At 36.3% G+C, this 24,007-nt stretch overlaps 1 protein-coding gene across 7 annotated transcripts in view; it reads right to left on the reverse strand.

The window, feature by feature from the left end:
* SOX5 (SRY-box transcription factor 5) overlaps positions 1-24,007 on the reverse strand; it is a 474,102-nt gene that overhangs the window by 15,303 nt on the left and 434,792 nt on the right. For all 7 annotated transcript variants that reach the window (XM_058282906.2, XM_058282908.1, XM_058282904.1 and 4 more), the window contains 2 exons: positions 17,015-17,160; positions 1,315-1,423 (listed from right to left, as the gene is read on the reverse strand). In XM_058282906.2, the coding sequence (XP_058138889.1) occupies positions 1,315-1,423; positions 17,015-17,160 (255 nt within the window). The remainder of the gene's footprint in view (positions 1-1,314; positions 1,424-17,014; positions 17,161-24,007) is intronic.

Consider the following 24,007-nt stretch of genomic DNA (forward strand, 5'->3'; position numbering starts at 1 on the left):
AATGCGTTATTACCAGTAATTGTCTTTTTATTGACTATATGAGTGTTAATATATAGCAACATCTTTCTAAAATGGGTTTGTAACTAGCAAATGATCATTTGTACATCTGTCTTTTCTAGCTCTTATACCTTACAGCCACACAAGCAATAAAATGTACATTAAGTGATTTCATCAAATCTAAATGTACTTAGGTAGGTCAGGTTTGCCTTACACAAGTAAGGTAGAAAATGGAGGCAAATATTTGAATATATTAGACAAAACCCAAAACAAAACAACCATCCTCAGATTTTTTTTGATATCCAATTGAATAAAATTCAATTTTGAAAGAATTCTATCTGGTTAAATGTGCAAGTTTGGCTAATCTCTTGGCTATTCCTGACCTGGATTTAAAAGTAGAGTTGGTCGAAGGCAGCGAGTAGATAACTGCGCATGTTGGGGTGGGGAGTCAAGGGAACCTCTTGTAACTGAAAGTATACACCCCCTTGGTCTGCTCTGGTATAGTCTCCTCTACATACAGGGAACTGCCCCTCCAGCAGGAACAAAATTCAGGGCTGTGCCATCCAGGATCTCTTAAAATGCATGAATGTCACATGACCCTGGAGCAAGGGTCTCAGTTGGGGCATGGTGCAAGAGGAATAGTACGTTCTTCTTTTTCTCCAATTGCTGTGATAATAAGATTAGACTAGTAACTTATTTAGTTGTTCCTGTGGACTTTTGGAATGTTCAGAGAGGAATCAGGTAACAGAAGTTCTGATGCCACAAGGAAGCTTGAGGTTGGACAGCAGGAGACCTAGGTGGGTTGTGAAGGGTAGGGAGGGTACCTGACTGTGTGGTAGACGGAAAAAGAGGAAAGGGTTCTCAAGTGCAAGCAAGCATCCTGGAACTGTCCTCTGAGCCATGTATTCTGGTCAAGGTTTGAAGAGAGAAAAATTAATGAGATGGTAAATACAATACACTGAAAACTTGCTTTGATTACAAGAAATAGAGAAGGGGAGAAATGGTGTGGATGGAGATGAAAAGCGTTATCTTTGGAATTGTGCTGTCTTGAATTCAAGTACTGCCTCTTCAAAATTCCTATGGGGCCATCACCTGTACAGGTTTCTCCTGTAAAAGCACTGATCTCATAGGTGGTGGCAGAGGTTCTACATGAGATGATTCACACAAGGCACTGAGCAGCATGCTTGGCAGAGGGGAATTGCCTGTACATGAGCCCTCACTGCAGTTATCAAGTGTGAGGTGCCTTTAGTATACTTTAGTAGTTTTAATTTGCACTTCAGCATATTATTGGAATATATATTGGCAATTTTCACAAACCATCAGAATCTCCACTCATATTGAAATCCATCATGGCATGGCTAAATTTTCCTTCTTCATTCTGTTTTACTGCCAGTTGCTGAGTCAGACTCTCCAGTGTTGTTTTTTCCTTAAAAAAATAAAAAATAAATATATAATGAGAGTTCAATCTGGAAAAGGTATTATTCAAATAGCCTTTTCTTGGGCCATAAAGAGTACATTAGCTTCAAGGAACACAATGTTGATTTCTCCTTTGTATGTTCAACACATTATACTAAGGTAATTGAAGCAAATGTTCAGCACAAGTGTGTAAGGAAATCTGATTTTGTGAACCCTGATAAAGACTTGGCATTTGGGTTTGGTATACATAAAGGATATGTGCCAGATCCACAGGGACAACCTTCACAAATCACAAAATGCGCAAAGAAATTTCATGGAAGCAACCTGTTTTAAAACATTGGAATGTTTTCTTTATTTCTAGCCAGAAAGTAGATATACAGGAGTGGCATAGGGCCCGGAGAAAGTCTTCCAATGGTCAGGTGACCAAATGACAAAAACATAATTCACAGTAGTACCCTCTGGTTGCCATCTCCTCCAATGCCATCTGCATTTCTCATGCAAGGGTAATGAAGATGTTTAAATATTCATTGCTAATTGCTTGTCAATTCTCTGTACATCCAATGTGAGTGCCTGCTACTTGGACCACAATTTGATTTGGACTGTTAAGCCAAAATATTGAGTTGGCGAATTATTTGAGATACAAATATACCAAAATTAGATCTGTAAAACTATCAAGTCATTTTAAACCATGCAGTACATGATGGCATTACAAACTAAATTATTTTCAGGGGAAAATATAATACATAATCTAAACCACATGAGATATTAAACTACTTCCAAATTAAGAAATGGGATGATTTTAAGAACAGAAAAAGCGTACATTAAATGTTTATAACTTTCTCTAGAACTCTCCATCATTGTTCTAAGAATGATGTGGTTCCAAAGGTTTTCAGAAAAACATCTTCTGGATCTCATGAAATTTGCTCATCTTTCTTTATAATTGTTCACCTAATTTTCTAAGGAACACAGCCATGAATCATACAGGGGAACCGTATATGCTACAGAACTACTATTGATACAATAAAATGTTTACAATAAATAATCAATTATGTAGGATAATTTGTATTATAGGTAAAGGGCCAACTAATGTTTCCTTCAAGAATTGATAAGACATTAAAATTCTTAATAGAGTTGATGCTTTACTGCGACAAGATCTCTGGCAATATTACAAGTACACATACTGGATGAAGAATGGTTCTAAGTCAATGGCTTTGGCACTCCTGTACTCTATCAAAATCTGAACACGACTTAGTAAAAAGCATTTTTAATTGTCAATCACTATCAAATAGAGTAGTGGAACTGAAATTAGAAAATAGTTTATATTAACTTTAGCTCTAAAGTATATATCACTAAAGCTGAAGTAAATTACTCATTAAAAATGTAGAATCTAACTCAATTTGTTTTGCATGTGAAATATACTGGTGCTTTCAATGACTTTATATGTTCTGGATTTCTTTTGCTGAGAGAGTCTGCTGTATATATTTGTCTGAATTTAGGAGCACAGGACACTAACTTAACAGAAACTCTTTATAGGAAATGTAGTTGTTCAAATGGAAAGCAGCTGTATTAAAAAACACATACACATTCCATGAACATGATGTGATATTTCCTTGGTCAATGAAGACTTTACTGTACTATCTATGGGGAATCTACTGGGTATGGATTTTCTCTTGGGCCTGGATTTAACAGTGTATAGGGCAATAGAATTACATATTTTCCAGAGAGTTTGTTTTCTCTTCTAAAGTAAAGGATTTCAGGAAGGAAAAGCAAAATGAGGGCAATTAGGGTGGAAAAAGAATGAAAAGTTAAATGAACTCTAAAGTTCTCAGTTGAGCTCTATGGATCTTATGTCATCTTACTAAGAGGCTAAAATTGGCAAATGATGAGCAGGAAAGTCATAATCAGTTTTGACAATAGGTAACCTCTAATCATTCACCTCTAAATTACACAGTATAAGAAAATGCTTCAAAAAGTTACAAAAAAAAAAATGGAACTTAGGTTATTTCTCAAAAGGATGTCCCTGGGAGATGGTGAAAGTCAACTTAGTAAGCTGTGTTTTATTGGGTGACAATTTATATAAGTCATCTGAGCTAACTCTCAGTCATGTAAACAGGAAAAAGAGCAGTGACTGGAGGAATCAGAAAACATACCTTAGACCTAGAATTAAAATAGTACAGTATTATGTAAATCAAAATAATAATGTCACATTTTAGAAATACTAGCTGACAATAAATCAAGAAACCAAGAAATTGATGTAAGGGGTGATAATAATAAACCAAGTGGGGCCATTAAATTCCCTGTGAGAACTGATCCTATATTTAAAGTCTACATATAGTTCTTATGTATAGAAGCAGATATAAATTTATATGTGGATAGGAGTCTTATAATATACTGAACTCTAAGAGAGATGACTTGAATATAAGAATAATTCTCAAAGGTTTTAATTCAAACTACTCAAGTCAATAGGAGGAGAAAGAATCAGCCAAATGCTAGAAAGCACAAATGCCAGGACTCTGGGCAGATTTTTTCCAGCTCTACCAGCTCTACCGTTCCAGTACCCTGGAACGTGCCTGTCCCCCTATGTACTATTTTTGTTAAACTTCAACCATTTGGCATTCTGTTCCCTGGGTTAAATATTGCCCTCTCCAAAAGTGTTTTGTCAAATGAGCAAATATTACTGGGAAAGGTAATATTTTGATTCTCAAAATTCTTATAATTAGGCTAATCCTTTCTAAATAGAGGCAGCTGAAACAACATAAGGGCAGTAGATTTCATATTGGAAGGGGGTAAATGGGACAAGGTTAAAAATGGAGAAAATGAGAGTTTGGGGAAACAAATAAAAGTTGATGGGTATGGGTGACAATTTTTAGCAACCTTTTAGGTTTATCTCCAACCGGCTCTAATTAAAACCCAATAAGTCAGGAATTTGTACAGAAAAATGGCACACAATCCCCCTTCTCCATCCCCACACTCCCATTTTAAGATTGGTTTTCTGGAACATAAATGTAGCATTTATATTGCATTGACCTCTTACTCCTATCTGAATGTTGATCTGAAAATGAAGAGATTCATTGATCTCTCTCTTACGTTCTTTTTATAAGGAAAAAAAAAAAAAAAGCAAAAGGCAAAAGAAAAGAAAACATTTACCAAAATTATCTGCCAATATTCTAGATTGCTCTGAGTAATCTTTACTGTAAGTGGAGGACACAGGAAGATTTTTTACTACAAAATTGCCTAAATTAGAGTCTTGAGAATTTATAATTAAGGGCAAAACCAGAAGAACTGTGTACTTCCCCTTTGAAAAAAAGTAGCAATTGGATAACAACCAGATTTCCTTTGGAAAGATGTGTCCTATCTGGCTAATCATATCATTCCTCAAATTGCAGGTTTGCTAAGATTAAACGGAAACATTAGGTTAAATCCGTTCTTCTTGAAAATTTTTTGATGTTATTGTGAATTGAACAAAACTCCAAATGAATTGTATGTGAGCTACAAATAAAAATAAGTTTTAGACCACATAGTTACTTGGGACCAAATGAATAACTCTAACACTCAACATCCAAAGAATTATTATTAATGTATTCATGTTCACTTAGGGACTCTGGCAGCTGCTCCTGGGCTTTGTGGTTTATCCACTGACTTGCTTAATGGAGATGAGCATGTGAGTTATGTTTGTACATGACGCCAGACTATGGAGGGGATCAACAAGAGAGCTAAGGTATCTAAAAAGATGTGGGCAATTAGTCGATTACAAGTGTTCAGAATAGATTTGTGCATCCTAAGCCACAACGATTCTGAATGACGAAAGGCCATTCATGGATTAATAGGGTGAGGATAGAGTTGAAGTTAGAAAATAACGGATTGTGGCATCTGGAACATTGCTTCTACCAAATTCTGCCATACATATTACCATGTTATTTCTTAGAGAAATCAATTCACTTCCCCAAGTTCCAGAATCCTAATCTGTAAAATGAGTTTAAAAATATGATTCTCATTACTTTGAAAAATTAAGAAAGATACGGTTTTAAAATGAGAAGGGAAAAGGCCATAGGTGAAAATTGCAAAAATAAAGCTTCTTCCTAACATATGAATTACAACAATAGTTACTTCAATGTAAGTATTAAGTACCCTATGATGGTTATGATTCCTATCCCATAAAATCAAGATATTTGACAAATATTTATTTAAAAAGGGAATTTTGCTTACAACTCTAAAAACAGAGTTTTTCTTTTCTCCATACTGCAATGCATGGAATCATTTTAATTATTTTTTCCCATTTTATTCTCAGGCATGAGTTATATTTTAATGACCTAGTCTAGTAAGTACATATTTAAATTGAAACTTTCCCTTGTCTGTCACTTCACTTAAGAAAAAAAAGTCCTGGAAATTCACTGTTTGCAAACTGAACTGGACATCTCATGTTGATATTTCAAAGAGCAGGAAAAACAAAAGAACATCCAAAAACTATATGTGAGAGTAGGAAGATATTTCCTTAGTTACCTATCCGTAAATTAAACAGTGTATGAGTAGATGGTTCCTCTATTACTCCCTGAAATTGGGATTTGTCTTAGTGATGAGCTTCTCTCACCTCTCCCCACACATATACACAGAAGAGAGAGATGGGCTGTGGATCAGCTATCATAATGGATGTCCCTGAAATAAAGCTCACAAAGCTATAAAACTCATAAAAAGCACATGCATGAAATGACAGAATAGAGTGAGGCTGTCAACTGTTGACTCAGTAACAGTTAAACCCCTTCTGGCTGCACTTTTTTATTGTCTCCTCCTATACTAATGGCACAGGAAGAAGAAAGGAAGAAAATTGATTTTAACCCTCCAAATATGTGAACCTCACAGACCACCAAAGATGAAAGATTATTTACGTCATAATGATTTACCAGTTGGAGATTTCTTTTCATCAACTTAAGTAAAATATAAAGAAACAATGCCTGTATCCACCCCCTCAACCTCTTGGTTTCAATCTTGGTTATATGAAACCTCCATTTTCTAGAAAATAACCACCTTCTCATATACTCTACCATTACCAACATGAGAAAAGGATTTCTCATTACACACAAATCACACATCGATACCTACACTCACACACCTCCCCCTCTAATACCAACAAAAAAGCAAGTTGAAGAAATCATTCACTAATTTATCCATTAGGATATCCCCAGACACTGGGCACTCTGGGAAGGTATCCTTTAAGAATATTTTCCCTTTCATTTTCTTCCATGAGAAAATCATAGGAATATATGTGCTAAGGAGTTAGAAAGATCTACATGTCTTCTCATTCATAAAATTAGCCCTAATGAATCCTGATTTTTTCCCTCACTAAATTCAGAGTTTCCCACAGTGGAGAAAATCATGAAATAGAGTCCATCATTTTGCTCCACAATTTAATACCCTTTTATGAAAGTTGGTTTTCATCTTCATGAAAAGTTTCTTAGAAAACTGTTGGAAAATAAGAATGATGAAACAAAATAAGATTTGCTGAAGAGTAATTGTGGCTAAACGTTTTAGGAACTTAGTTTCACTCAAGCAATCTGATCAAATTGAAATGTACTGGCAAATCAAGTTTTGGTTGTAAGAGTTGTAAAGTTGAAGACTGATGGGATGGTTTAGGAGGCAAAACATGGCTTCACTGAGTTCAAGTATCTTGGTCCAGGTGAATAACTTTCTAAGATAGTAAATGACTTATGGATGAAACGGACAAAACTCTATTGATGAGTTTTTAAATAATCTATTTTAAGGCAGGAGAAATACTGGAAAGTTTATGATAGAAAACTCATTTTGATTTTCATGAATAAAGAGAAAAATACGATGAACAATGACCTGAGCAATTAATCTAAATTCAAGAAAAGATAGAACTGACTGTTATAAACATTTGTAAAGAGGATATGGTGACAAGAAGCCAGTATGGATTCACTAAGAAAAATAATGTTATAAGGATCTCATTTTCTTTTTCTATAGGAACTAGAATGCAGGCTAGGAAACCGTGGTGATAATGATTTCGATTATGCTGCTTGTTGGCAGGATGGAGAAAAAGAAATTTGAGTGGGTGGGAAAATAACCAATACTTGTAATTTGTGAATAAGAGATATAATCTGGCCATTTATAGTCAAGAGAGAGAATACTGACCAATGGTTGGATGTTGTCAGGTGATCGCTACTGAACCAGGAAGAAAGAGTTATCTCATAGAGTTGTCTATCCCTTGAATGGCTGCCTCAGGATAGAAGAAATTCTCCTCTCTGGAGGTTTTCAAGTATTGGCCATATGACCACCTGCCTGAGATATTGAAGAGGCAATGCAATAACAAATGACAAGTTAAAGACCCTTTCACTTTCTTTCAAACCTGCAATTCTATGATTTTCATGTCTTATTTGACTGGACTTCTTAAGCAAAACTATAAATAAAACTACATTTTCCCTCTATCCTACAAATGATAATTTCCACAAACAATATTAGCTGATAAGCCTCAATACTTAAGTCACTCCATTTATGACTGAGAATTCCAAAATCATTTTCTTAAATTTAAGGAAGATAATTCAAAATATGAAAAAGAAAAATATATGTTTAATGAGATACATTTTGTGACGAGATTGTGCAAAATAACCAGACTCACAGGTTCAGGTACTTTGTGAAAGACGCAGTTTATATTCAAATTTAACATTATTAATTTAATGTCCCAAACAGGAAAACACTGTCTTGGGGCTGGTGGGGGAGGGGCGCAGCGTGGTAGAGAAGTCATTGAGACCTGGGTACATAATGTCCAGAAAAACTTCTGAAAGGAATCTGTAGAAAACAAATCACTCACAAGGAAAATACACAGGCATTACTGCCATGGTAAAATGGCGTCTCTTATCTGTCTTAGTGGTACTTATCAGTGTGAGTGTGGAAGACAGGAACACAAGAGAGATAAGACTAAGACCTGAGATAGCAGATGTGTGCAACTGTGGTCAGGATTCAACCAAAGCTGAAACAATGACTTTGCTGTTATTTCAAATAAAGGCGCACACACATACTGGCAGAGGACACTGAGGCAAGGCAGAAGGGTTAATGTGAGAATAACTGAAGACGATATAGAATGCACAACCTGCACAGGATATTTGGTGGGTGGGAGGGCTGTACGGATGTCACCACCAACAAAAATGTTGTTTGATGGTAACGGTTCCATAAAAAATGGGCAACTGATTTCCTGAGCAGCAGAGATGTATGGAATTTTCTCTTTAATTTTTTTCTTTTCATGGAATAAAATTATAAAACTGTTAGCATTCTTACAAATGTAGCATCAAGAACCAGCAGTTACCTCAGTGAAATAAATATAATTGGACTCTTTTAAAGAGTTATCACTTTGTTCAGAAATGCTGGGTTTGAAAAATAGAATGAGGCACCTCAGGAGTATAGTTCACTTTTCAATTATCCATGGTAGTTTTAGTGGAAGGGTGGGAAAAACAGAGTAGAATAGATATTTAAAATCTTTTTTAAATTAATAGTCAAAACATCATTGCATTTTATCAGAGCTGCTACAAGGAAGCAAAATAAATAGTGGCTGAACACATTCCTCTTGGTTTCCTAACATCCTTTAGTGAAGGAGCTGGTGAAAGGGAGAGCTAGGAAGGGATCAGGCACAGGAGAAACAAAGAATTGGGGAAAAACATATACATATTGGGGAGATGCTATTTGTTTAAATAAGTTTGGTGACAAAGCCTCAAAGCATATTGAAGAGTAGAGATGATCAGTGCTGGAGCACAAGCCAATCCAGCAGGACCTGGGCTACTTTCTTGAAATCCTGGAATAGATTCAGCAATAAAGAGCCTAGACTTTGAGCCAGAAAACCTAGGTTCAAAAACTGATCTACCATGTGAACAAGTCCCCTAATCTCAAATCTTAAGGTTTTTTATTTCTAAAAATATAAAGTACTGTTCTACTTAATAGGGTGATATTGAAATATGTGTGAAAGCACTTCAAAAATTGTAAAGCACAAAATAAGTATCAACAGCCATTACTATTCTTATGATTCACCAAAATACACAAGTCTTTCTCACTTATGGAAGAGGAGAAAAGATGAGATTTGAATTTTTCCATGAGATCCTCTGAATTAAATGCTAAAGTTCAGAATATTTTCCTCATAATTTTAAAGCCATGATGGTAAAATAGCCTGCAAATAAACACAACATTGACTATAACACATCTATTATGAGGGTGATTGAAAAACAAATTTCCATTGAGCTATTTCAGTGCCTCAATGTGTATAGCCTTGGAGGCAGAAATACTGATCTTGTGGAGTACAAAGGGATCAAGAGAAGGGAAGGAAAGCCCTTGATAGGTCAGGTTTAAAAAATAACATTTTGGTTAAAAAAATGTTATAGAAAATTCAGAAATTGAGAAATGGGGGGATACCTTTATAAAATTACAACCCTATCTTCTTGACATAAATATTGTTTAAATTTTGTTGTATATCCTTCCAGTCTTTTTTCTATGCACCTGTGGAAACGTAAGTTTAAAAAACATCTGGGTCATTATCTGTATAGTGTTTTGAAACTTGCTTTTTTCATGAATCTACAATTGTGAGCATATTTTCTTATCCTTAAACAAACAGACAATTTCAATCATCAGAGGGACCTGTGGGTGTCTAAGTAAAAGCCAAATCTGGCATGCCCTATGTGTCTCATTTTATTGGACCATCCTGCACTAACCTCTCTACCAGAATGATGTAAAGAACACAAGACTCTCTGTTTGAAAACATGCACAGCTTTTCAAGACTTGAAAAATTAAACCATAAAAAGTTTACTGGGAAAAAAAAAACCTTTAAAAAGCTCCTTAAAAACTCACACCATAATTGCTCCCCACCAAGCGTGGGCACTTGCTAGCTGCAAGTAGTGGCACTGTGACAAATGTAGCAAAACTGAAAGCGGGCTATACTAAGAAAAAGAAAAAGTCTTCCACTGGCCATCTGTGAAAATAAGGCATGTGGCCATTAAATGCAGAGGCTGTAAATATACACAAACTCCATGAAGCAAATGGCAAAAAAGGACTAAACTTCAAGCTCAAACAAATCAAAATGTTTAATGCATAGTTACCGCTGCTGGACGAAAACAGCTCTGATCTTTGCAGTCTGCAAACTCGGCATGTATTTCAATTAAATACCCCCAAAAAGAGGAGAAAGAAAAAGAAAGAAATGAAAGGACTCAGAAGAAAACCGTCTGGAACAAAAGGCTGTAGACAGCCTATACTCAATTTCTAGAAACAACCAGCCCCTTTAACTTGCACCAGCCTGTCGAGAATGTCGATTGGAATTATTGAAAGGCTGACATACAGAGTGATGGATAGGTGATGACATAATACCTATTTGCCTTTTTGTCATGGTCTTTTGCAAATGGGCTGCTCTGTGCTGATAATATTCACTGAGGGGTTTTGCTCTCCCCTCCTGTCCCATAAGTAGTGTTCCCTAGCTAAGACACTCAGAATTAAGAAGGTTTTATGAATGAAAAACAACAGAAAAGAAAACCTAAGGATCAAATGCCAACTTGCACACAAAAAGCTGGTCTAGATTTTCTGAGACTGGTTGCCTAGAAATCAGTTCCCTATCCATTTTCTAGAAATTTTCAGAGTACAGCTACTCCATTAATAAAAAGTAAAAAACGGCACTCTGAATTCTGTGTATCTTTTAATTAAGGTCAGCAAACAAATAATTATATGTAAATGTAGAGATTAAAACACATTATATACTCACATTTATAGAGAAAATATTAATCACTGGTGTTATTTTAATTTACTTATAGGTAAATTATAATGGTGGATTTTAAAGATTGGGAATATATTTTGTACAGACACAGACACCTACCTCTGCTCCAGCTTTTGTCACACTGTGGCAATGACCTTTCTCATTTCCTCCTGAAGCATTTACCTGACCTGCCGACCTTCCTCTTAAGGCTGGACCATTGAAATATCTTGTTTCTAATTTGACTTCTCTGATTTGTTTTAGCTAATGGCAACATCTACAAAAGCCATCAACAAATCATTAATGGTAGTATCTTCCAAAGAATGCAGAGGCTTACGTTTTTTCTTACTCCCTTATTCAGAGCAAAACCTGTAATTCTCCTTCTCTAAGGGAGGGAGCACATGTTAGATAAGGCTGAACTAGATTCACTGTGTCCGTTTCTGAAGAGTTAACACTGCTGGGCCCATCCATCAGAAGGCCAGTGAAGCATCATGAGAAAATGATGGATGTAAAATTATTACAGGACTGCCACCAGATACACTTAGTGCCATTTTTAACTAAGGCTGGGACTGACATACTTTTTTTATTATTAAACATCCACATTAAGTCAACATTGGTCACTGTCATTTCATGTTCGACACTCTGTTAAAGGGAAAGAAAGGAGTTGACAGTAGCAGAAAAGAGGAGATTGAAATGGAAGAATTTCCAAGTACTAGAGTAATAACATTCACCTTGGTTTAGAAATCAGCCTGAATTGTCTGTGGTAGGGCTTCTTATGAATGTCACTGACAATAAGCCAAAAGAGAAATTGGTGTTATTATGGAGTAAATTATTACTAAAAATATACATGTTTATTCCCCGAATATGTTATGATAGACCATTCCTTATTCTGTAGAAATTTTCTAAGAGTTTCCACTGAACCTTAGAAGGAAAAGTAAGATGTTTTCCCCAGCTCTTCTTTGCAGTTATAAATAAATTCATAGCATGTGTATGTGTTCTGATCCAAGGTACACTGTACATATTCAATTTATTTGGAGAGTAAGTTCTCTACCTTAAAAATGTATGCATAGACTTGCATGTTTGTTTTTGTGATTGATATCAGGTTTATATAAGAAAAGGAACACAGAAGTTGACTTTAACATGTACAAAGCATGTGTGTGAACATGCATTTAAGTTGTCATCAAACATGTTTTCATATTCACATGCTTATACATAATTTCCTTCTTGATGCACGCCAGATATGGTTCAATGCTCTTGACAGCTAAAGCAGACAGGCAAAAGTAGGATAGACAGGCAAAAGTAGGATAGACAGGCAAAAGTAGGATAGACAGGCAAATAGAACAGATAGACAGACAGAAGATAGAGAGAGAGGCAGATAGAGAGATGGATAGATAGAACAAGCAAAACAAATCACTTTTATGATAGAAATATTTAAGAACTTTGATATTTTTATAATGAAACTGTGGCTAACAATGGCTTTTTCCTACTCATTAGCTATTCTGGCCCTTCTTTTCTTCCCCTTTGACCTCAAGATATCCCTTGATTTCAAGCACGGTAGGATAAGGTCTCTAATTTAATTCCAGAAAATAATTCATGAACAGCTTAACACAACCAATTTTCCTATGGCCAGTCATTGTTTTAAGGGTTGGCATATGAGCCAGTTCTAGCTAAGGAGATGTTGGTGGAAATCTGTCTGAGGGAAACATCTCCACGTGAACAAGAAGACTGAACTTAGCAAAGAGAAAACCACTTTTCCTTCCTAATATGCCTGCCTTCATAGTTATGGTACAACAGTTATGGTACAACAGCCACGTTGTGAACCTAAGAGAAAACCCAAGAGAAGCTCAGAGATTTCCAGGCTAATTTCATTATGCTGATGAACTAATGCTGCCAAGCTCCTAATCCTGAATTTCATTAGGTGAGAAAAATTAATCACTATTTATTAAACTACCATATTTACAGTTCTTGATAACATGCAGCAAAATACATTTGTAACATACTACAGCCAGTCTTCAAAGAATAATCGCATTTGGGGCGAGGGAAATAAGCTGGGGTATCTGGTGTATTCCTCATGCCTACTGAGTGCATTGGGCATTTATTGTATTATTGCCACCTGGTGGGACTGGGCACAGACTGAAGTTTTCATTATAAGGTATGTGTTCAAGCACAAGGTCAAGAACTTGAATATGCAGTGACTTAATTGAATGGTCAAAACTGTGCCATGAGGGTGTTAAAAAAGCAAAGTAGGTCTTTTTTTTTTTTTTTTTTAACAAAACAGAGGCCTGGGGATCTTCTTTCTGATTCTTCCCACCAGAGAAGCTTACTTATTCATCCATAAGACTACTCTGCCACAGAGCTATGCGGTAGAGATAAAATTATTTGAATATACAATCAGACTATAATTAACCAGAGATGACAATTATAAATAACACTGTGTCCCAGAGTTTCCAAGAAACCTGACACACACAGTTCTTGGGTATGTTGAAACACTTCCAAGAAAAGTACAGAAATGAGAAATCTTTCAGAAGTCTCAATTAAAATGTGTTTCAGTAAAATTGACTTTCATTGCATGTTTTGTATGTATCACTGAAAAACAACTTTCCCTATCTTCACACCTCTAATTGTTTCACTGTCCAAATACAGCTTTTCAGAATGGAGACCTTTTAGCTGGGACAACTGTATCGGCTATCTGAAATGTGGACACACTTGCTGTGTACAAGGCTGTTGTACTTTCAGCACGTATTGCCTCCAAGACAGGACTCTGGTAATCTGGACCTGGGATCCTGATGGCACCTTTCAGTTGGATGTAAAGCATCAGGGTTGCATTTCATTTCTTTTCTCCCAATACCTTTCAGTCTTGTCTTTCTTTCTCCTTTCTCTCTGTCCCTTCTTATATTTCGTATACTCTCTGGATTTAGGGAGTTAGGAGTATTGCGTTAGGAACAGAAAAATGTTCTTCCTTTATGATTCAAATTATATGAAAAGATGAAAATGGAAAATGCAAGAGGAATTTATCATACATGTTGCTATGTATCTCATTAAAAATTGTAAAGCAAAATTTCAAACCAATTACTGACCTACCTATGAGATAGCCATGTTAAAATTGGATGATTATAAAAAATCTATTAAAGAGGCAGGTATTAGGAAAACAATGTTAGAATAGGCATAGTGATGTTGCCTTTTATGGAAGAACAAGCACCCTCATCAGTCAACTCAGGTATATAACTGATATGACCTGATGTGCTAAGCAATACAATTCCAATAGACGGGCTCATGGTGCATAAATATGCAATGATTCACATATTAGTTTAAATATGCTACAAACCATAATTTTTTGCTCAAAACAAGCACAGTACACAGCACAGCCCCCTAATACATAAGAGATGATAACATTCAATGAGCTACTAATTGGAAGATATAAATTTGACTATGTCATTCCCATGAATTTCACATAGATCCATCATTAATACTGTAGAAGCAATACCCCAGCTAAATCAATAGGAAAGGCGATCACAGTAATACCTCTTTCAAAGAGAACTTCCACCATTTCAATTTCATTTATAGGTGTCAGAGATAAATGAATTCAGATCCTTCTCCTGAGAAGGGTTACTTACACATTACAAGAGACTTTCACACTATTACAATGATGAAACTGCTTCATTTTCATACATTAAGATTTTTACTTAAATCGCTCTAAAACATAAGATTGTAATTGAAGATAAAACTCAAGTACATTGGCATGGTGAAGAGATTTGGGAAGGCTAACCGCCTTGAGAATGAAGGCATCTTAATTTACCAACAGATTTTGCCAAGTATAACTTCAAAGGTAACCTTTAAAAAGCTGGAATAGTTCTACAAAAGAGAAAGGAAATGCAAATTCAAAGTAGTAACTTTCAACAAAGGCAATGCTCGCTCCTGCAACCTAAATAGGAGGTGCTAATCAGAGGAACTGGGGAGGCGGAGCGAGAAGTGGAAATAAAGTTCGCAGCAATGGACAAGTATGGACTAAAGTGAATGCAGATGATTCCACTCCTCTTACTTAATCCAAAGGCTGTGCCGAGGCCCTGGAGCCGGCATAAAGTCATGTGTTAGAACAACAGCTGATCTGTATTAGAGAAGATTAACTCAGTGCCATGGTGGAGGGCCCCGGATTAGTTGATGTACTTCCACTGCCTTACAAGCCGTCAGCACAATTAGAGCCCTCTGACGTGAATGACTGATCTGTAACCACAGCTAAACAGTATGCTGCTTGGGGGCCTAGAAGCTTCATGAAGATGAATTTCCATACCATCAAAGTGCTTTTAATGGGCTCCCTGATCTAACCACAAGGCCTGTGTTGCGAGTATATAGAGCCCAGGGTGATGGTTCCCTGTCCGAAAGGATTTGGTCGGTTGTCACTTGACAATTCCCAGCCAGCACAAGGGAGGAGAGGGGGGAGATAGGTAGAGTTGTCTGTGCTTTGGAGGATTAGAAAAAAAAAAGGTACAGATGCTTACTGAATGCAACCAACTGCTGTATCCACAGCTGAATTCAATGTGCTTAACAAATAACGGCAATTTAGCTATGCTTGCGAGGAATAGCTTGAGTCACTTTGCATTAGCATCTGGCTGAGTGTTAAACTCATTTCTACATGGGGAGCAGAGAAAAGGAATTTCTGTTCAAGCATCCTTTCAAGAATGTTTAAATATTTGAATATAAATCCCTTTATGCTTGCTATCATTCCTTCTTAGAGCTGTCACTTGGCTTTCCCCCTCCTTTCCAGGCTTGCTAGACAGTTTTCTGCTCTTCTTGCACCAAGGCTGCTCTTCTTAGTTTGAGAGACTGCAAGGGAAGTTCACCCACCCAGGCTTTTCTCTCCCCTCCCGAGACAGACAGAATTAACCAATTCCCCATCCCCATTTAGGACCCGAGAAAAAGTACAGTAGTGCCAGGATCACCTTTGCATTTCTCCTTCACCATGCAGATTACCAGCTTCATAGGGATTATAGGTCCAATCCCATATTAAAACCTGGGAAATGAGAAAGCTATCCAGATTGGCAATCTGCTCATTCTGGACAATACTGTTTGACTCATAAGCGTTTCATGATAATTAACTTTCAAATTATTGCTGAGAAGTTGGTTATTGTTTGTCTCTTATCAACTGTAGCTATTTAGAGGATTGTGAACAAGGGGATTGAGTAACATTTTAAAATTTCAATTCAAATTAAATCAATTATTACCAAAAAGAAGCACCTCATTCTGAGAATTCCCTAATAGCAACAAACATTTTTTTGATTAAAATACAATGTATGTTTAGACAAAAGAGGTTGATATTATATATCAGACAAATTCAGGAATTTCAGTGACGTTAGATATAATAATGATGTCAATGTTTTAAAAAGTGTTTTTTTTTAAGGATGAAGTCAAATTCTCCACTTGTGCAGTGCCCTAAAATTTGACAGCGCTTTACCCTGGAAACATATGACATGCTTGGGATCCTAAATACCTAAGACTATGAGCATGGGTATCACCCAAGCTTATGCTGATTTAAGAAGATTCAGCACTTTTGAATCCAGCTTATTCCCACATACAAGGTAAGCATCAGCTCCACAAGGCAAACTTTCACTCAGACACAGCTATTTCAAATGCCATTTCGTTTTAATACAAATTGATGGCATTAAAGGGGATATAACTGTCAATTGGTTTGGAGATGGATATGAGAGAATCACGATGCTTCCCATTTCCAGATGGTTTTGATTAGGGTGGCCATGAGTACTTCTGGATAGATGCAGGAAGAAAAAGGGGAGGAGAGCTGTCATCTGAGGATGGAGAGAAGAGGAAATGCATTCAGGCCATTTAATTATTTTTCAAAAATCAGTTATTTTATGAACTAACCTTTTCTGTCCTGCAGTTATTAAGACCTAGACTATTCACGACAGCAACCTTGCCATCGAGCACCTGTTGTTCCCGCCGAAGTTGCTCCTTCATCTGCCGAGCTTCTTGGATTGCCTTGGTGACAGCATCGTGGTCATTTAAATACCCTGGAAACGTGACAGAGCAAAGAGTATGCTTTACACAGTGCATGGATACGTTAACCTTTAACCATAAAAATCATATCGCTTTTGGATAAAGGCTGGTATTTGGAACATACTTTGTCGATGGGATTTGTCTAAAATAAATGAGTGAATAACTGGTGAAGATTGATTCACTTAGTCATATATGAATTGAATATGGTGGCAAACATCTGTAAGAGAAATATAAAATTTAAGCAAAATATGGTTGTTTCCAAATAACTTGTTATGTGGCTTAGGAAACAAGTTTAAAATATAATTTTTAAAGGAACATTATTATCTGAATATTTTGTAGTGCATAAATAAAAACTATCTGATTTCTTTCATGCAAGAAACATTTGAATGCTACTTTAGAATCCAGGCATTGATCATTATCACTCTAATTATGAAATCTCTCCTAGTAACAGAAAGGTCAATTTAGAAATTGTGTATAAAACTATCAGGTTTGTTTTATGCTGAAGGAATAAATCATTATTAACTGACTGAAAGAAGAGCATCTTTCCCCCTAAATCCATTTATGGTCATATAAACCACAGGTGGCAGTGGTTTGCTACGGATACAAACTTACAATGGTTAAGATGCTAAATTTCAAGTGCAGAATGTCACCAAGCACCTGTAATTGTCTGATAAGAAAGTGTGGCCACTGGTAACTATTGTCACACTTAATTCACACTCTTAATAAGATGGTCAAACATCTAGCTTCTGTCTGCAGCTCCACAATCCAGAGCTAGTAAAAGACTGCTAGATTATTTCTTTGAAAGAATAACAGGTATAAGGAGCAAAACTAATTTCTAAGCATTTTAAATTTAACACTGGTCATTTCTGTAGTTGATGCATATCATTATGATGATCTGCATGATGTTAGGGGAGAATACTAATAGGAATAGACTGTTTTTAGCAGATATTTAAAGGAAAGCTGATATCTATCATCTTTCTCTCTCCCTTTCTTTTAACTAGGGCATAAAATGGCATAAAATGAATCTGTGCTATGAAATTGCCCAGAAAAGGGACTTGCTTGTGACATGAGGCTAAATCCATGCAGCTCCATTGGTGCATTGTGACAGATGGAGGGACTGTGAGGCAGAAGGAAGGCACTAATCACACATAAAATGACCGGCTTGCCTCAACATGTTCCATGGATTCCAGCAAACTTTACACCCTAATCCATTTTTAGAACAAAAAACATCTGGGCCATAAATCCTCTAATCTGCCAAAACATGCTATTAAATCCCATGATTTGTTGAAAAACACTAAGATTAAAGAAAGGAAATATAAAATGGCTAACTGCCGTGTTAGGAAAGTATTATTAATACTCTTTCTTTGTCTCAATTATGAATGTTCTGGTACTAAAGAGCCTTGTCTAATCATGTCAGATTACACATCCTCATATTGCTAGACTCTTCTATCTGATCTGCTGATTGCCAAAAAAAAAATCACAGAATATTTTCTTACTGCTTAAAACATTCCTGTTGAAGAATCTGATATCAGATCACTGCAGTGCTTCAGTGCTGGAAAGTTTCTAAGTGATCCATTCCATTTCCCCCTTACCACGCACAGACTAGACTTGGTCTTCTGAGCTCATTAAGACAGAAAGATAAGTTCCAGCGTAAGGGATCAAAGAGGAACCTTGAGAACTACTATCCACTTTGCCTTTGAGAGCTAAGCCCAAAGCCCATCCCTCCCTGCTCGCTATAAGTGAACTAAAGTGGAAAGAACTATTTAGACCCAGGACAGACCTTCAGGGTTAATATTTACTATAAAAATGGTTGAATTTTGTATCCTCTACATCCTGACTTGATTTTCCTGAGCAGCCTTCTTAATAGATTATTCTTGAACTTATTCCATTGATAAACAATACTACTCTAGAAAGAAATACACTCTTATCTTAGAGTGATGGTCTCAGTATATTTTCAATTAGTAAGACCTTAAAAGGATCGGCCTTATTTTCCTATTCTGTAACCCCTGTTTTTGTAAGCTGGCATCATGCTTTTTCTGTAGTCAATTTAGTTTCTAGAGAGTCTATTCAGCTTCTCTAGAGTACAAATATATTTGGAAAGGTTGGCACATGGCATTGAATAAAAGCATAAATTCTTTATACTTTCTAGTGACTGCCAAGATAACATTGTGTAGGAAAAAATGATTACTATAGATGCAAGAGGAATGCAAATTATGATGGAGGTGATAAACTGACAGACCTATGTTCTGTAATGGCTAGTTCCAGTTTGAGGTGTGTTTGTCTGACTGAAAATAAGTAGTCACTTTAAAAAATAAACATTCTTGCCTTCAAAGACTCTTGGGTTTTAATCAAAATGCTATATGGAATCCTAACAGTTGTATTGGTTATATTAGGTTGTAAAGTCATTTATATATCACAGCATTAGATCTTCCCATGACTGTTTGCAGGTTCTTTACATTTTATTCTCATCCTAGTCATCAAATCCCCAAATGGCCTTGACTCTGATTTTAGAAAGACCCATTAAGGGTGAAATATCATGTTTCTGCTCCCGGATCCTAGCCCTTGCTTAGCTTCAGATCTACCTTCAGTTGTGCCCAATTTTCCCTCCTGTTTCAACAAGAATGTGCCCCTACTTTTATTCAAAGTGAATCTCTAAATTTATGTTCTTCATACCTACAACTCTTTATTGATTATCCTCTTTCTCATTTATATCACCTACTTCATTTTTCCTAGCATCACCACCATCTCAGGTGCTTGTGGTTCTCTCTTATAAAACAAGCAAATGATATCCACCCTAAACTTTGTGTTGCCCTGTTTCCACCAGTCTTGCTCTTTACTTTCTAAGCCAAGCTTCTCAAAGATTCTCTACTCCCATCTTCCTATTACCATCCTTATCTGCTAACATCTTGTTTCTCCTTCCCTCAGTCTTTTAGTTGCTAATCTAAGGTACATTTTCCATTCTTTGCAGAATGGTGGCACTGAGCACCCCCTCATTGTTGAACTCCCTCCTTCCCGATTTCTCACCATAGCACACAAACGTCTTTCCTCTATGATTACTCCAACTTAGTCTCTATGCCGCGAATTCTTTCTTTACCTGCTTAGGCTTTGGACCCAGTTTCAATTCTCAGAAAAAGCTTGGGGTTGGGAACTGGTAAGACTAAATTAAGATCTTAGCTTTGCACTTTCTAGCAATATACACTGCACAAGTTCTTTTACATAAGTCTCCCTTTATTTCATTGGTTAAATTTGGGGATAATACTAGATAACACAAATGTGAAGATGGAGTGAGTTAATATAGTCTCCTAGGATAATAAGAATGGCCCATGAAAGTTCTGCAATAACTTTCTATTAATTTGCAAAATGGAATCATTAAATGGTATGGGCACTGAATTCAGAGGGTTCTGGGCTTCCACTACTTGGACAGTGTGATGTTTGACAAATTATAACAATCTCTTTAAGTCTCAATTTTCCTCAACTATAAATAAAATGAGTATAAGGTTAATGAAAGAATTAAATGAGATAACGCATGTGAAGGTGTATGTAGTCCCTGGGACCTCTGGAAGCAGTGAAATATATCACTTCCTTTCTTTTCTTCCCTCTTTCATTTTCCCTATATGCTCACCCTCTGCATTCTTGCTACATGGCTTTGGCCATTGTGATAAAATCCATGAGGGTGGCACTGAGGTTCAGTGACATGGGAGTCATCCCAGTAGAGTTCCAAAGACATGAAAAAAAATGGCCAAAATCCATTTTATGTGTCTTGTTTCAAGGTCAGGTAAGGATATCTAAAGGCAGGATCAGATGGGAGGGAATGCGATCGGCAAGTTTTAGCAAGCCTCAATCTTAGAAGGAAAATGAGGGTAGAGGCCAGCCACCTCAAAAGAGATTTGGGATATACAGGTTAGGAATCATTACTGCAAGGAATGTGTGAGGTTCTGTAAGCTTGTTAAACTACATTTGTTATTTTTGTACCTCTATATGTTTCTTCATTGTCATTATTACTAGCAACATTCTTAAAATAAGAAGTATGTTCCTTTTATATATTTTTCAGGGGCAGAAAAGAAGGCTCCAACTTCTTAGTCCAATTGTAGAGGGGGAAAAATCTAAAGAGACAGAGTGAGTAATGGTTGCTACTAAAGTTGATTAAAAAAAAGCTATTGAAAGGAAGAAAAAAGAAGAATCAGGAAACCATCCTTGGCCTAAACGGTGGTCCTAAGACTCTAGAGGTGGTCCCAAGTCCTAAAGGGAAAGTATCCATCACCTACTTCAAAGCCTTTTTTATTTACTGATACATGTATCTATTTACCCAGCTTCTCTACTTGAATGTACCTGAAATGTAGCACAGAATTCATCATCTTCCCACTTCTTCAGTCTGTTCTGCTTTTAACATTTCATACCGTTTCCACATGCCCATCCAGTCTCTTGAGAGTTATCTAAGGTATCTCCTTCTCCTTTTACCTCAAGCACACAAAAGGCACCATGTCCTCATAGATATGCGTCCTCCTCAGCTCTCAAATTTACTTCTCCCGCATCCCATGGCCCTTGCTTTCTTAAAGCTCCTTCATATCTCACTTGGGCTACTGCCATAACCTCCTGACTGGCTTTCCTATCTTTTAGCTCAGATCCATCTCCTCATCTGCTTCCAGAGAAAACATTCCAGAATACTCAAAAAAAAGATATTTGTATTATATCATGTTCCCTGATTAAAAACAACCTTTGGTACCCTAGTAATTAAAGGATAATATCATAAAATGATAGCCTGTAATATTCTGTGAGAAAAATAATTCCATGTTCAAATAAGTGTGGGAAATGTTAAACAGAGTTAAACACCTTTCATCACTGCATGCATTCTCAGAATCTTTAATATGTTAAGGTGCACTGTGAATCTTCAAGAAAGAAACAATAGTATGCAGCCTTTCCCAAATATATTTAAACAAGGAACTCTTTAGTGTTCCCCTCAAAAAACCATTCTGGGATAAACTCCAAACACTTTAACATAGATTAAAATTCTCTTTGTGGTATCAGCTCTGCACCTTCTGGCATTTTCTCAGGAGTCCTTCGCTTAAGCTGCAAGGGTCTGTTCCAAAGGCAGGCCTCCTCCTGCCCCCCAGCTGGTCCCTGTCACTGAGTACTCTGTCTCTCTGGGGGTTGGGGAATTTATTCAAAAGTTCCCCCTTCCGTGAGGACTTCCCTGACCTACTCCAGACAAGCTCCTTGGCAAGGTGAGTACTTCCCATTTATATGCTCCTTTCAAACCTTGTAAATGCCTTAACTGTCACATAGTACATTTTTCTAAGTTTGTCTTTCACACCAGTCTGTGAACTACTTGAGGGTAAGGGGTTTTTTCTTTCAATCTTTTATTCCTTTGGCCCATGGCTACATCTGTGGAAGGAATAAATGCATCTTTCTAAATTCAAAGTATCTACCTTTATAATCTCAAATTCCTTTATTATAGGTGTCTCATCAATGAAAAGCCTATACCACATGATGCAAATTTATTAAAATTCATAAGCAACTATCTATCTGCTATCTGGCCAAAACAATTCCTTATTTACTATATATTTATTCTAATTGGACTTTTCAGCTATAAGTAAATGTAAGGGTGTATCTATTTCAAATGATTTTCAACAAATATTAATTTCCCTTCTATTTTTGAGGTCATTTATCATCATCAAATTTTTGGCACCCTGATATACAGCCATTTTTTCATCTCTGGATGCTCACGAGAATTGACTAGATAATAAATGCAAAAGCAATTTGTAAACTGTAAAGTTCTACGCAAATGTTAATTGCCAGATGTCAGTTGAAATCCCTAATGCCCCAATAATACAAGGGGTTTCTATTAAATTATTACAATATTCTTGCCTCCCTCACAGAAGATTTTCTCATTAGAAACATAAAATAATGAAACTTCAAGGTAATATGATCCTTCATTTTATAATACTTTCAATTATCAAGTTGTAGAAATAAAAGTATCAAATTAATGAACTTGAAAATATTTTCCTCCATCTTACTGGGTCATTGTGCATCAGCTCCATGTGCTCAGGTAGTTTTACTTTTCATGTATTAATGCCTCTGCCAAGTGAATGGTAAGAATAATATATTAAAAAGAGTAAGTTACAACAATCATGCTAGGCACCTTAAAGCCTCAGTTTAAGACTTGCATCTATTTGTCCTCTAGGTTTAGCAAAATATATAGCTTAGAGAAAGTATTTAATACCCATGGTTGGAATGATAAGTAAATGGATAAAAAAAGGACTACAAAGAGCATTTAAGGCAGGCAGGCTCCCAACAGGTAACCAAGAAGGAAAGGATACCAACCAAGAAACTATGGTTGTAGGCCCCAGCCTGTACTATGAGTTTGGCAAGTTCCTAGGTCTTCATGTACATTTGCTTCCTTAAAATTAAAAGGGCGATAATAAACATGAATCATAATTTGATCCACACTCTGATAGGAACTTATGTAGGAATCCCTTGGTAGCCACTTAGCCTCTGTAGGACTTATTGGTAAAACAAGTTTTGACTAGAGACTATGGAAATCTGTTTTATCTGGTTGAGGGTTCATAATTCTAAAAAAGCTACAGCAAGAAATTAGATGAAAAAATGCTTTGATAAAAAGTTCAAAGTGTTGTACATATGTATAATATAGGTGGAAGAGGCCAATATAGGGAAAGCAAACATCTGGTCAAAGGATTCTAAAATTAACCATCATTCTTCTGAACTATTCATGCTTTTTAAGATTCCATTTCTTTGGAGCTCCCTATCATTTGTGTACCATATCAAAAGCATTCTTATAGAATATACTGCAATATTGGTCACCAACCTCAAAAAAGTCACTTTCTACATTTGTAGCTAATAGAT

The sequence above is a fragment of the Dasypus novemcinctus genome, chromosome 20 (genome assembly GCF_030445035.2).
Source record: "Dasypus novemcinctus isolate mDasNov1 chromosome 20, mDasNov1.1.hap2, whole genome shotgun sequence".
NCBI lineage: Eukaryota > Metazoa > Chordata > Mammalia > Cingulata > Dasypodidae > Dasypus > Dasypus novemcinctus.